This window comes from Marmota monax, unplaced genomic scaffold (genome assembly GCF_021218885.2).
Source record: "Marmota monax isolate L192 unplaced genomic scaffold, Marmota_monax_Labrador192_F-V1.1 WCK01_AAM20220418_F8-fsc00190, whole genome shotgun sequence".
In the NCBI taxonomy this organism is placed as follows: Eukaryota; Metazoa; Chordata; class Mammalia; order Rodentia; family Sciuridae; genus Marmota; species Marmota monax.
This window is the reverse complement of record NW_026693010.1, coordinates 2,841,186-2,855,008: the sequence shown is the minus strand read 5'-3', so window position 1 is coordinate 2,855,008 and position 13,823 is coordinate 2,841,186. Positions and strand designations below refer to the sequence as shown.

General features: G+C 62.0%; 1 protein-coding gene across 2 annotated transcripts; it reads left to right on the top strand.

Moving 5' to 3' along the window:
- Positions 1-1,892: 1,892 nt before the first annotated feature.
- Positions 1,893-8,920, top strand: Nudt14 (nudix hydrolase 14). Of its 2 annotated transcripts, none has more exons than XM_046453253.2 (5): positions 1,893-2,070; positions 4,857-4,900; positions 5,526-5,590; positions 5,761-5,998; positions 8,728-8,920. In XM_046453253.2, the coding sequence occupies exons 1-5, from the start codon at positions 1,990-1,992 to the stop codon at positions 8,831-8,833; spliced, it is 534 nt and encodes a 177-aa protein (XP_046309209.1). In that variant the 5' UTR covers positions 1,893-1,989; the 3' UTR covers positions 8,834-8,920. The 2 variants fall into 2 exon arrangements, with proteins under 2 accessions (XP_046309209.1, XP_046309207.1); XM_046453251.2 differs by having other exon boundaries at positions 1,901-2,070; positions 8,593-8,920.
- Positions 8,921-13,823: the final 4,903 nt, after the last annotated feature.

Here is a 13,823-nt window from a genome sequence, read left to right as displayed (position 1 = left end):
AGCTGCGAGGCTGTAAGCCACAGAGTCTGCAGAAGCTTGTCTCAGCCAGTACCCACAGGAACCTACAGAGGGTCCTTCTGTCCCACCCCAGGTGCTGTCTCTACCTCTACACACGCCCTAGACAAGGTCTCCAAAGCCCCCAGGATGCCAAGCTCAGAGATGGACCAGATATCTGCCTGGAAAACGTTCTGCCTGCACTGAAAAGGCCACATGCTGTTTCTGGAGAGGAGTCGGAATTCAGCATGCCACAGCCAATGGCCAGGCAGGCCCCTTCCCACTGCAGGGCTCGGGGAGTCTCATTCTAGCACAGGCACTTCCTGCCTGTGGTTGCTCCGATCCTGAAGACAAATCACAGAGCTTCCAGCTGCAGCTCAGACCAAGGCCGGAGGCAGAGGGCCTGGTCTCATGGGCTGGGGCCACCTGCTCAGCCACCTGCCCTGGCCTGCCTGCTTGGGCCTGCCCAGCTGTGGTGGGCCAGCTTCCGGGAGGGGCTCACTGGTGTGTGGTCTCTCTGCCCTCCAGGACACTAGGCTGGCCAGGCCAAAGCTGGAAAACACAGTCCCCTACAGTCACAGAGGATGATGGCCAGTCTCAGATGACAGTTCTGGATCACGGGTCCCACTTTGTGACATTTCCTTTCTTTGGAAAGGTGGTGGCCCAGAATGTTCTTTCTGACCTATAGGACACAGTGAGAATGATTCTACATGACACTGGACACCGAGTCATAGAAGTCTAACAGTTCTGCCTAGCCTGACACACACATGCCGGGAGAGCCAGATACCATGGAGAATCCATGCAGTGAGGAAGCCCCAACTAGCCACGGGAAAGGCCACATGCCACCTACCTGAGGATGGCCCACCCTGGTTTAACCTTCAGAAGACTCCAGATCCAGCTGTCACCTGGTTGCCACTGCAAAGACCCAAGCAGAGCTGCCTAGGGGAGCTGTGGTAATTCACAGAGTAGGAGGGGCACAGTGCTTTAAATTTCTGAAGTTCTGGGGAGCAAAAGCTAACAGGGACCTGGGAATCAATCTAAAATCCACATGGCCACCGCCCCCCCACCCCAAGACACGGTTCAAAGAACAGGTGCAGGTCAGGGCTCAATAGCAAAGGTCCTCAGCTCCACCACCCAGTGGTTTTAACCTGCCCCTGGGAAGGCAGTGGTGACATGTGGTCTGTCCAGGGAAGAATTCCAGTTGCCTGGAGGCTGTTGGAAGGGTGGGACTTCTTGGAGCGGGAACAGCAACCATGGAGGGACAGCCCCAGAGACAGACAGGAATCGGCAACTCCTCCCCCAAGCAGCAGGTGGGCTGTCGGCTCAGGCCACTTCCTTTTTCTGGGAATCTGGAGGAGAGACAGCCAGGCTCTGCCTGGGCCCCCTACTCCACCCCAGTCCCCTCACCTCTCCTCCAGTCCTCTCAGAGCCCTCCTTCCAACGAATGGCTGAGAGGTGTCTACACTTTCCCCTACGGGGTTCACCCGGTCCTCCCTCCTGGATCCACGAGGCTGCCCAGACCTCGGGCTCCGGTAACTCTCTGCCAGGGCCCAGCATTTTTGCTCTTGGAGGGCTGCCGCCCTTGCTCCGCCCTAGGACGACCTGATCATGGGGTTGTCACAGACCCCAGAAGGGCAGGCATCCCAGGGCTCACTTCCCCGCAGGTTCAGGCCTTCGGCTCCCTCCCTTCCTCCCCCCAAACGTACCACCCGCACGCCGCGCCCCAGCCCGCACGCTCCCACGCAGCGGGCAGCGGGCAGCGGTCGAGGTCTGCTGGCGAGTCCTTCCCGGGTTCACACCCTCCGCGCGGCTCGCGGAGCACCGGGGCAACCAGCGCCCTGCCCGCGTGCAGCACTTGGTAGGTGCTACCTGGGCGCCACGGCCCGCCCCGCACGCACTGGGCATGCCCAGAGCCACAGTCACACGCGCGCCAGCTCCCGACGGGAGAGCGCCTCGCTCCCCGGTAAGCCCGGGCCGGACCTGCCCCGCGCCGCCATGGAGCGCATCGAGGGGGTGGCCGTGGGCCGCTGCGCCAGCTCTTCCTACATGCGGCCGCTCACGCTGCACTACCGCCAGGTGAGTCCGCTCCGCGCCCCCACCCCCGCGCCCCCCGCGACACCGGCCTGCCCACTCCGCGACGCCGGCTCGCCCCGCCTCCGCGACGCCCCGCCCAGAGAGACCACGCCCCCCGGCCCGCCCCCACCCCAGGCTCCGCCTCGGGCCGGCCCCGGCACGTGGACGCTTACCCCTTCAAAGGAGCTTTGCCTTCCCGCCTGGCCCACCTGTCCCTTTTTGCAGTCAGACTCACTGTCGCCCTGAAAGCCAGGGCACGCATCCCGGAGTTGGTGGCCCTCCGGCTAAGACTGGAAGGAGGAGATAACTGGGCAGAGGAGAAGGGAACCTGGAGCACCAAGGCTGGGAGGGAGGAGGCAGAAAAGGGAGCCTCTCAAGGTGGGCTCCCAGGGGTCTTCACAGGGAAGGCACCTCTGCCCTCCCCAGCATCACCCCCACAGCATGGCTGCACTTACCGCTCTTGACACATAGTAGGCTCACACTTGGTGGGTGGATGAGTAGCCCATGGCCTTTTCTTCCCTTACCCAGACCTGGCCACCTTCCTCCTAATCGTCGGCCAGTGCCTGGTCCCATCCAGGTGGGCACTGTATTTGCCTGCTTGCCCTACGTGCTACCATTGTGCTGTTCCTCTGTGCCCCTGCCCTCCCAGCCTCAGCCAATACCACCCCTGGTGTCCCACCGCCTGGCCCATGGATTCACACCATGTCCCTCCCATCTCATCCCCGTGCCTGCTTCCTGCCAGCCCTGTGTGGCCTTTCTGGCTGGCCCAGCCTGAGAGGCCCCAGCTCTCCCCTTCCCTGCTGTGGTGGTCCCATGGCTCCAGAGGACAGGGAATTCCACTCTCCAGGGTGAAGCCAAGGACACTGCAGGTCTGGCGGAGCAGCTAGGGCCAGTCAAGGGACAAACGTGGTGGGGACATGGATTTCTGTTCTTTTCCCGTTTGCTGGCCTGGGGCAGAGAGGCTGGTGGATATGGGGGTGCTTGGTTGTGGCTGCTCAGTCCCCCAAGGGTCCTTGTAGGCAGTGAGTGGGTGCAGGGTGGTCCAGGCATGCTCCAGCTGTGGCTGATGGCCAGAGATCTCTCTCCACCTTCCCAGGAAAAGCTGTGGTGTGGCCCCTGGGGGGCTGCCCATCAGCATATTTCCACTGAGAGCCTGATAACCAAGGCTGACCTGAACAGGGGACAGGCTGTGGATGTGATATGGGGGACCAGGCGGCACTCCCTCAGAGGCCAAGGGACACCATGGGGACAACTGCAACCCATGGTTGTTTGTTTCACCTGGCCAGGGGAGGCCTGGTGGACAGATAAAGTGGACCAGAAGCAGGGGAAACCTTGGCCCTCAAGAGGATGGGACTGCCTTTATACCCTTGGCCTGTCCCTCCCTCCCAGGGTCTTAGTGGGTCTCTCTGGACCTTGCCCTGTACCTTGTTGTACCTAAGGGTCTGACAGTTTTGATCTTCAGGGTCCCTGAGACCTACACAGGGCAACATTTACCCAAAGGAAGGCCATGACAGGTGCAGGCACTGAAGGCTCACTGTAGGCTGCGGGGGGGCCCTCACTGGAGCCTACCTGGGTGGGAAGCTGGCCCTGGGTGGCCAGACGTTGAGCAGGCCTGGGCTTGCCTGTGGGTGGTGCCTCAGCCACCTTTGGGACAGCCTGACCTGCACAGGAAGTGGGCCCTCCCCTCTCCTTGGAAACCTGATGCCACGCCCCTCCCGACACCTCTGCCTGTAGCTTGGCTTCATCTGGCCTGCTTGCCTCCTCTGGGCCTCTACTGTGATGCTCCCTGACCGGAGTGCCCGCTCCCTCCCGTGCCTCCTGTAGGAAGTCCTCACAGGGTGCGCCCCTTCTTTTGGAGCTAACCCTAACCCTAACCCTAACCACAGTTCAACAGCTTGGATGGAGCTCCATCATCTGTCCTGGGCTGGCCAGGGCCTTGGGGCTGACCCAGAGGCTGAGTGGCAGGTGGGCCAACAGGCCAGGGATGGACAGTCATGGGCAGGGTTCAGGTCTGGCCCCATGAACAGAGACCCCTGGGAGGAATGGACACTGGCCACTCCAGCTTCCAGGTGGAGAACATCTTGCCTAGTGGTGTCCAGTTGGTGGTATTCTGGGCCCCTCACACTCAATCCACTGGCGTCAATTCTGGCTGCCCTGTGGGCCCAGTCTGCTGGGTCCAGTCCCTGCCCCTTCAGCCCCTCTATCCACTGTGTTCTGCTGGACCCTGGGAGCCTTCCTGTGGGGAAGCAGGACTGTGGGATGTGTGAGATACAGCCCAAGCCAGAGCTGGGTGGGGAAGGATGTCCCACTCTCCAGCCACCATCGGTGAGTCAGTTCTGCAGCGTGATCTCTCCACAGCCCAGCTGCTCTGGGGGCTGGGCCCCTTTCAGGAGACCAGCTGGCCTTCCTGCCTCCGGTCTCCCGCTTCCCAGTAGCCCAGCTTCAGTGATGAACACCTGGCTCTGCTGTGCCTGCATGGGATCTTCTCTGCCCTGACTCTGAGGTGTCAGCTGGCCCTTCTTGGATTCTGATGCTTCCCACACCTGTGACAGTGTACACCTCTGCAGCCCCTTGTGCCCACGGGACATCTTTCTGCCCTTTGCCCCTCAGGAGATCAGCTGGCCCTCGACCTCCTCCCCACCCACCGAGGCTCCTAGCTCACGTGGGCCACTCCTGCCAGGAGTGGGTGTCGCTGCCCTGTGGAGTGGCTTTGTGTGGCCTCAGCTCCCAGGGCCTCCATACCTGCTGGCAGCACTTGGCCCTCCTGACTGCTGCCCTGCCTCTTTCAGAATGGCGTCCAGAAGTCGTGGGACTTCATGAAGACCCATGACAGGTGAGGGCCTGGCCTGGTGGCTGGGAATTTCTGGATACACGGAGCCCTGGGCTGGGGGTCCACCCAACCCCTAGTTTCTGCCCTCCCTATGGTCTTCAGTCACCCCCCCCTCAGGCCCGCCTTTGGCCATCCTGTCCCTGAGAGGTCAGCCTGAGGCCTGACAGCTGGTTGGGTCCTGGCTCAGACCACCTGGATCCTGGTAGCAGGCTGGGCCTCCTGGAGCTGGGAGGCCAGTCTGGTGTCCTTGCCCCAGCACTGGGGTGCAGCCTGGGTGGAGATGTAGGTGGCCTGAGGGGTGTGGCAGTCGTGTAGCCAGCTAGCAGGGGCCAAGTGTCCTGTCAGTTACCCGGCCTCCACGCCCCTCCTGACACAGTGAGCTGCTCAGCATGTCCTGTCCCCCTTCCTGCTAGCCAGAATATGGTAGGTCCAGGTCCCGGCCTCACCATGTATCCCTAGCAAGTCTGGCCCTGCTGGGCCTCAGTATCCTCATCTGAGCAAGGGGCCAACTTTTCTGGGCTGCTGGGAAGAGGGAGGGGGGCATGCTGGGGATAGGAGGATGGGAACCAGGTCCCCCAGGGAGGGGAGGTGGGGCCACTTGTGTGCTGAGCTCCCCGCCCCCACACAGCGTGACCATTCTCCTGTTCAACTCTTCTCAGAGGAGCCTGGTGTTGGTGAAGCAGTTCCGGCCAGGTGAGGCCAGCCGGGTGGGAGGTGGGGAGGAGGGATCCGTAGGGCACTTCCAGTTGAGGGACTGCGTGCAGGTGTGGGGACCTCCAGGAGACACTGAGGCCTGGTGAGAGGGTCAGGCTCCCAGCAGTCACTGGGGGTGACCACCGCATGGCTGTGTCCTCCCCCGCCAGCTGTGTATGCAGGTGAGGTGGAGCGTCGCTTCCCAGGGTCGCTGGCCGATGTGGACCAGGACCAGCCCCGAGAACTGCAGCCCACGCTGCCTGGCTCAGCGGGGGTGACAGTTGAGCTGTGTGCTGGCCTTGTGGATCAGCCCGGGCTCTCGCTGGAGGAGGTGGTGTGCAAGGAGGCTTGGGAGGAGTGTGGCTACCGCTTGGCGCCCTCTGATCTGCACCAGGTCGCAACGTACAGGTGAGGGGCTGGGGCAGGGCGTCTGCTGTCCTCGGGCCCTGGGGAGAGGTGTGTGTGGGCAGGACAGACTCCTCCTCTGTTTTCCATGTGGGATGGAGAGGGTGGACCGACACACCTCAGATCCTCAGCAAGTCCAGAACCCAGGGTTCCTGGGGCCTGGAACATGCTTGGTGCAGGTCCCCACCCTGCGGGCCAGCCACGTGGGGCCAACTCCCAGTGGCAGCTGCTGCTGACAGATGCCTTCACTTCCTGTGGGATTAAGCACCGGGACGCTGGGGGTGGGGTGAGTCACAGCTCTGTTCTCAGATGGAGGCTCAGGAATGAGGAGAGGCCAGTCCTGGGCCCAAGGGGCAGCTCTCAGCGAGGGGAAGAGGCAAAGCCCGAGCTTCAGCACCCATCCCAGCTAAGCCAGATGTCCCCTCCTTGCCTCCATGAGGCAGGCTGGCTGGGACCACCTTCTCAGACAGGATATTAGGGTAAAGCTCCCTGACTCCAGCCAAGGTCTGGGGCAGGAGGAGAGTCCCTCTGCCACCTCTCAGCCTAGCACATGGTCACTCTGTTTTGGGCTCCAGGACCTCACCAGGTACAGCCCTGTGATGGGGCAGGGTCTCCACACAAGGCAGGATTTCCATGCTCAAGGTTGAAGGTTGTGAATGTGAAGGGCTGGCTGGTTTCTCTGCAGGTGTCCTCCATGTGGCCCTTGACCCCTCTATCCTGGGGTGGTGGGACAGGGAGAATCCAAGGGCCCTGATCTTGCTTAGAGGATTGGCCACTGGGCAGGGCAGTGGACCACGCAGGGATGGAAGGGAGGTGGGAGGTACCTAGAGGGGCTGGGGTCCTCTGGACAAGGTGAGCCAGGCGGGGTCCTGGCAGAGTTTCAAGGGCAAGTGGACAAGAGGTTTCACAGGCTGCGGCCTGGCTCTGACGATGCTGGGTAGCCACGAAGGGTTGGGGGCCGTGGGACATCTGGCTTAGACTTGCATTGGAGAGGAGGGTGGGGCCGTGAGGAGCTGAATGGAGGTCAGCACAGCGGTCCTTGTGGCCTGCACAGGTTGGGCAGACAGCAGAGCCTACCGGAGGTGAGCCAGGGCACTCACCTGCTGGACACAGAAAACAAAGCCCAGGAGGGCCAGTGATTAGCTAAGGAGTGAGGGAAACTGGAACCCGCCTGGGGAGGGGCAACCCCGCAGGCTGGGCCACAGAGGGACCGCCTCCTCCGCAAGCCCGTGGAAGCTGGAGACCCCCCAGGCCAGGCTGCGGCTGTTGGCAGGAGCCCATCGGGGCCTGTGGAGATAGGAGTAGGGGCAAGGAACCACCAGGGAGGTTGGTTTGGGGGCCCCCTTGTGGGGCTGGGGAGACCTGGGGACTCCCCCGTTCTGCAGGCCTGTCACTGAGGGCAGTCTCCTCTCTGGCGCTCCCAGTGTGCCCTCCTGGGTGGGCTTGCCCCAGCCCCGACGTCTCCTGGACACCCCATGGCCCACATGCTCACCTGCTCACCCCTCCTGTTCTGGAATTCAGCCTGGCCCCTGGCCATCCCATCTTCATGGCTGGCAGTCACCACTTGGGACCCTGTCCATGCCAGTCTGGGCTACTGCCCACTAACCATGAGGCAGAAACACCTCACCCATTTCCAGCCGAGGACCAATGGCCAGTCCTGGGGGTCTTGCTGCCAGCCCATCCTACACTGCCATGCTGAGCGCCCCAGTCCCACACCTTGACTGCCTTGGCCCATGCTGACCTCACCTGTAACCACTGGGCCTGCTGGGTTTGTCTTCTGCCCATCAGCCAGGAGCCCCCGGGTGCAGACAGAGGTCTGGCAGAGACCTTGGCAGCTAAAGGAGGGGGCTGTGGGCTGGGCCAGCGGGGAAAGAGGCCCTGACTAGACGGCCAGAGGGTGAGGGGCAAGGGGCTGCAGGAGGGGCCATCGGTAGAGCAGCCTGCCACAGACATGGTGGTGTCATGTGGCACCCCTTCATGACCTCAAGTAGAGTCCAAGGCTGTGGTCTTCTGCTAGGTGCAGGCTGCAGTCAGGGTTGTCAGGCAGTTCAGAGACCCATCCAGACGTGGGTCCTCTTCTGAGTTCACACAGTTGTGGCGGAATTCAGCTCCTTGTGACCACAGGACAGAGGGCCCGTTTCCTTGATGGCTATTGGCTAGGGACCACTCTCAACTTCTAACACTACCTGCAGGTCCCTGCCACATGCCCCCATACAACACAGCAGGTTGTTTTGTCCTGAGGGCCAGAAAGACAGTATCTCTTTCATTTTCTCCACCTCTGACCTTGAAACCTCTCCTGAGAGCTCGCCTGATTAGGGTCCTTTGGGGTAGACTCAGATCAGCCAAAGGTCCTAAATCACAGCTGCAGAACCCGCCTACCTCTGACACTTAGGCCAGTCCTGGAAGGCACACCCCAGCATGTGCCCAGTTCCCCCCATGCAAGGGTGTGTTGCACCAGAATACACATCATGGGTGGGAATCTGGGGAGGGATGGGGCAACCCAGAGTCCCACCTGGGTCAGAAGGAAAGAAGCGAAAGGGGCAGGGTGACTCATAGGATCACCATGGTGGGTCAGCAGGCCCTGTCTCCCCTCACAGGTCTGGAGTAGGACTGACCGGCTCTAGCCAGACCATGTTCTATGCAGAGGTGACAGATGCCCAGCGAGGTGGGCCAGGAGGGGGCCTGGTGGAAGAGGGTGAGCTCATTGAGGTTGTGCACCTGCCTCTGGACAGTGCCCAGGCCTTCGTGGACAACATGGACATCCCCAAGACCCTTGGCGTCATCTTTGGCATCTCCTGGTTCCTCAGCCAGGTGGCTCCCCGCCTGAATCTCCAGTGAGACTCTGGGATGGGGACTCAACTCAGAAGCAGTGTCCTGGCCACTCCCCCTCCTCTCTGCAGACCCAATAAACCTTGTGCAGTTCTAGCTCGTGGCCACTGGCACCATGTCTGACCCGGCGCAGGCTTGGAGAGGACCGGGCAGGGCAGGGGTCTGTGAGCCTACCCTGGGAAGGTCTGGGTGGGGGTGCAGGCCCCCATGAGAGCTGCTCCGCTCTCTGGGGAGCAGACAGGTGGCAAAGGGCTGGGGATAGGCCAGGGGTGAGCCACAGCGGGGTCAGCTGGGGCAGGCTGGGGCTAGTCTGTGCCTCCTCTGGGCAGGGCAAGAGAGTGCAGGGTGTGCCAGGCTGGGTGCTCAGGGAGTGCAGGTCATAGGCCCAGGGGTGGGCTCACTAGTCCCTGTGCCACAGGGCAAGCTGTGCCCATGGGAGTGGGGGCTGAGCCAGCCCTTGAAGGCCTACTGGGAGGGACAGCATGGCTGCTGCACCTTCCAAAGAGTGTGCACCCCTGCCCCTGAGGCAAGTGAAGGTCCCTTGCCTTGCCTGGGACTGGGCTTCTGTCCCCTCTGGGAGCCTGTGACCAGAGCTACCCCTCATGGCCCCTGGGCTGTGCACGTCTGTGAAGGACCCTCTCTCAGTCTGCAGGGTGTGAGGGATGTCTGCAGGCCTGCCCCGTGATGAGGACCCGGGGCAGTACTCTTGGCATGGGCGCCTGGGCCCTCTGCAGAACCGCTTCAGCCAGGCCCAGGACCTAGTATCGGGGCTCTGCTGGCCTGTGCACTCTGCCTGCAAACCCCACGTGCCCTGGCCCACGAGAGCTAGCCTCGAGATGCACACAGCTCAGGGGCCACGGAGGAACAGCTCTGGCCACAGGCTCCTAGAGCACCGGGGTGGCAGGAGGGCACACCACTGCCTGGCCAGCTAGTGGGCTGAGGTCACCAAGGCAGAGTTCACTGTGGCGGGTGTCCTTACTGGCACTGGAGATGCTAAGTGATCTGTCTGGTGGTGGGGGCAGATGAAGGGCCAGGGTGGCTTTCCAAGGAAGGCCAAGCCTGAGACTTTCTGAGGATGGTCACTTGGCTCAGTCCTCCCCACCTCAGTCCCTCTAGTGAACTCTTGGGCCACACCCTGGCAGGTGGGGCAGCAGGGTCATGGCCCATGGACCCTAAGGTGGAGGTGCCTAGGAGTGCTGTCTCCCTAGGCAGGTTGGAACAGGAGCTGGAGGGACCAGGAGCTCTGCTGTGATCCTGACTTGCTGCTCTGTGTCCAGTGTCCCCTTGGACCAGGCCCTGACCTGAAGGGATGCTGGGGCCTCCTTCCCTCCCACACTCTTCCCTGTCCTGGGCCCAGCCAGACAGGCAGGCAGGTGAGGTTGACTGTGGAGGGCATGCAGGCCCTCCCCTCCTGCTGGCCTGGGCAGCAACCCAGGGGACACCTGCAGCACAGTGCTGGATGGCCTGGGGAGGCCTAGCGTCAGGCTGTCCTGAGGAGGCTGTGCTGAGGGGCCCACTCAGGCAGCACCACCTGTATGCAAATGTAAATGCTGGCTACCTCCAGGTGGGACCTGTGGAAGCCCAGCCAAGCAAGTGACAAGACTGGCAGGAGAGACAGACTGGGCTGGGCTGCAGTGGGGTCCTGGCCACTCAGCTTCACCTGCCCAGAGGAAGCCCAGAAGGACTCCCAGGGAGGACCACTGTCCAGGCCCCAGCTACCCCCACCCTGTCTCCCTCACTTCCAGTCGGCCTGGCAGCTCCTGGTGGTTCCTGGGCATCTGGATCTGGGTGCAGTTCATCCCCTGGGTTTGCTCTGCAGCCTGATGGGCAGGTCAGCAGGCGCGGCTGCCTGGCCTGATGGAGCTGGCATCGATTTCCCGGCACTGTTTGGGGGGGCTGTAACCGGAAACTCCCCTCCCTGGCCCATGGCTATATTTAGCACCACAGGACGCTGGCGGAAGCACAGTTCACTCCTGAGCCCAGTCAGCTCTGAACCTCAGGCTGTCTGGTCCCAGCCTGGTCCCCAGCAATGTCCCCTGGGCCTGAAGCCCCTGGCAAGGCCAAGTGGCTCCCCCTCTCTCTGTGCCTTGTCCAGCACAAGCTAAGCTTTGGAAAGGGTCTTCCAGGCAGCGGGTGGGTGAAGCTGAGAGACAGAGGGACACTGTGGTTCAGTGGGCTGCAGCATAACCAAGCAGGCTCCAGGGAGGGGCTGGACAACCTGGCCCAGCCTGAGTGGTGGCCAGGGATCTCCAGTCCCCTCAAGCCAGCAGGGTACAGCACGAGAGTCACATGTACTGAAATCTGTCACTGCTGTTGACTTCTGGGAACCTGCACACCTCCTCAGCACTTCTCGCCTGTGGATTGTGGCAACCCTCTCGGGAGGGACCTAGGAGGGAAGAAGCCCCTTTATAGTGCCCAGTTTCTCCCCAAGGGCACCTTCTGGACCTGCGGCTCTTCCTGGACACCGTCAGGTCCGGGCTGTGGCTCCCTGCAGGCAGGAGAGGAAGGTTACCTTGAGGGGGAGGGGCATCTGTACCTAGCCCGTGGCATCCTGGGCAGGAAGGCAGGGACTGACCCCTGGTACTGCTCAGATGCTCACTAGCTGCCCTGGCCACAGAGACCTAGGTCTCACTCCCAGAGGGCCTGGATGGAGGCCGGAGGGGCCAGATCACCATTTCCCTGCTCTTCAAAAGGCAGGACAGCAGGAGGAAGCTGCCTGCTCCCTGCTGGGCACACTTGCCTTTTTTTTGGTACAGGGATTGACCGCAGGGGCACTGACCACTGAGCCACACCCCCAGCCCAATTTTGTATTTAATTTAGAGACGAGTCTCACTGAGTTAGCGCCCCACTGTTGCTGAGGCTGGCTTTGAACTTGCAATCCTCCTGCTTCACCCTTCCAAGCCGCTGGGATTACAGGCGTGTGCCACTGCGCCTGACCATGCTTGCCTCTCTAGGGGCAGTGAGCACCCCTCCTGGGAGGGCCATGCTCGCAGGCCTGGGCAGGGTCCCCTGTCAGCACACCACTGTGTGAGCTGCCTGGGCGCAGGAAACCAGGGCAGCGGACAGGGGAGGGGGGCAAGGGAGATTGTCGCCTGAATTCTGTCTCCCTTATGCATTCCCCCTTCTCAGCCCCTACACTGCCAGGTGCTAGCTGGCTACCAGCCCTTGTCACCTGCACTGTGGCAGTGCCCTGCCCCTGCCCCTGCCCCTGTGCTCTTCTCCTGTCTGCAGCCAGGGCTCTTGGTGAAAATGGAAGTTGCCATGTTGCCCAGCTCAGCTGCTCTCAGACTTCCCCTTGGTCTCGGCAGGAGGACTACAGTCTCCAAGTGGCTTGGCCTAGTTGCCACTCCCACCCAGGCCCTTGCCAGGTCAAGCTTCTTTGGCCCCAGGGCCTTGACACATGCTGTTTCCATTCCTCACCTGAATGCCCACCTTCTGGGTCTCCACAGAGCTTCTGGGAAGTGGTTTGTTGTTCTACATTATTTGTCTAAGTCCCTATGCACCCCTGAACAGAAAGGTCCTTGACTGTGGGCAGGGGCTGTGATTGCCTTTTTACCACTTGTAGGGACTTCCCAGACCTTCCTGGGTAGCAGGGCAGAGGGCATAGGCAGGGATGGAGATGGGACCCCCTCTCCAGGTGAGTGAAGGAGAGGAAGCATCCCCACTCAGAGCCCCCTTTTATTGGAAGAAAGTGACTGAAAGGCTCTGGATACAGCTCAGATTCCCTTATTTGGCAGGGGTCTCTGTGTGTGGCCAGGCCTGGCTTGTGTTGTGCCCCCTACCCGCCATAAGCTGGAGACTCAGGTGGGGGTGGAGCTCTTTGAGCAGAAACAGAGGCTGTGATCACCGGGGACTCTAGCCTTCTCCTTCAGGGGCCCCTGCTCCTGCAGGGGGCATGCAGGGTAGGTGGATAGGGTGTGGGGGCATTCCCAGGGCATTGGTTCCCCAGGGCAGGCTACCAGGCACAGCCTAGAGAGGGAGGGCAGCACCTCTATGCCCTCTTCCCTCTTGACAGCCCAGCCCCTGAATCTAGGGGGGCATCTGTGCTTCCAAAGGTTCTGCTCCAGGAAGCCCCCTCATTGGCAATGACTTGGTCTAGGAAAGGGGCAACCCATCAACACTAATCCCCGGGACCAGAGATTTGGGGAGCAGTTAGGAGAGAGGACGGCTCAGCTACTGTGGGGATGGGACCAGAAACCTTTCTCCAGTATGGGGATATCCAACCATCATGGTGACCTCAGCCCTGGAAGGGGTCCTGATCAGTGGATGAGAGGCTGTTTGCAGACAAGGAGTCCTTGGTATTGACCTTGGGTAGAAGGAGCAGAGAGATCACCTAGGGAGAGTGCAAGGAAGTGATGGCAGAGGGATGGGACAGAGGGCTTGGCAAACCGGCAGCAGGAGGATACTCTTCAGACAGCCCTTCTGGACGTGTTCCACCGGCTTTTGTTTGCGCCCCCCGCCCGAAGCCCGGACCTCTGGCCTGGGCGTTCCTCGAGGGCAGGGCCTGGCGACCCCATGCCAGTGCCGAGCTGGGCACCTAGCCTGCACCCAGAAGCATTTGTGAACTGGCGGCTCTACCCGCGTGCCTCGCGGAGGGGAGGGCCGGGGCGTCAGAAGGGAGCAGCGCCCCCTGCAGCCGGCACGGAGGAGGCAGGAGGGATGAGCTGGGTAAGATTCTCTGGGGAAAGGGGCGCACAGTAGGGGCTGAGCCCGCTGGAGTCCCGGGGCCGCGCCCATCCCTCGGCCGAGAGGATTTGCGCAGCAGGCGGCATCTCCTCTGGGACCTGCAACAGTGCGGTGGAGGCGCACTGATGGGAGAGGACCACAGCGGTGACCTCAGGGGGCGCCCCACCTCCTGTCTCCTGACCCCGGGGGGAACTCAAGCACAGCGGAGGCTGCCTTGTTGTGCCAGCCCCACCTCGCTGGGCTGGGGCTGGAGCAGGGACGCAGCCCGCAGCCCTGCCGTCCCGGCGTCCCGCAGCCCGCAGCTCAGCAAGCA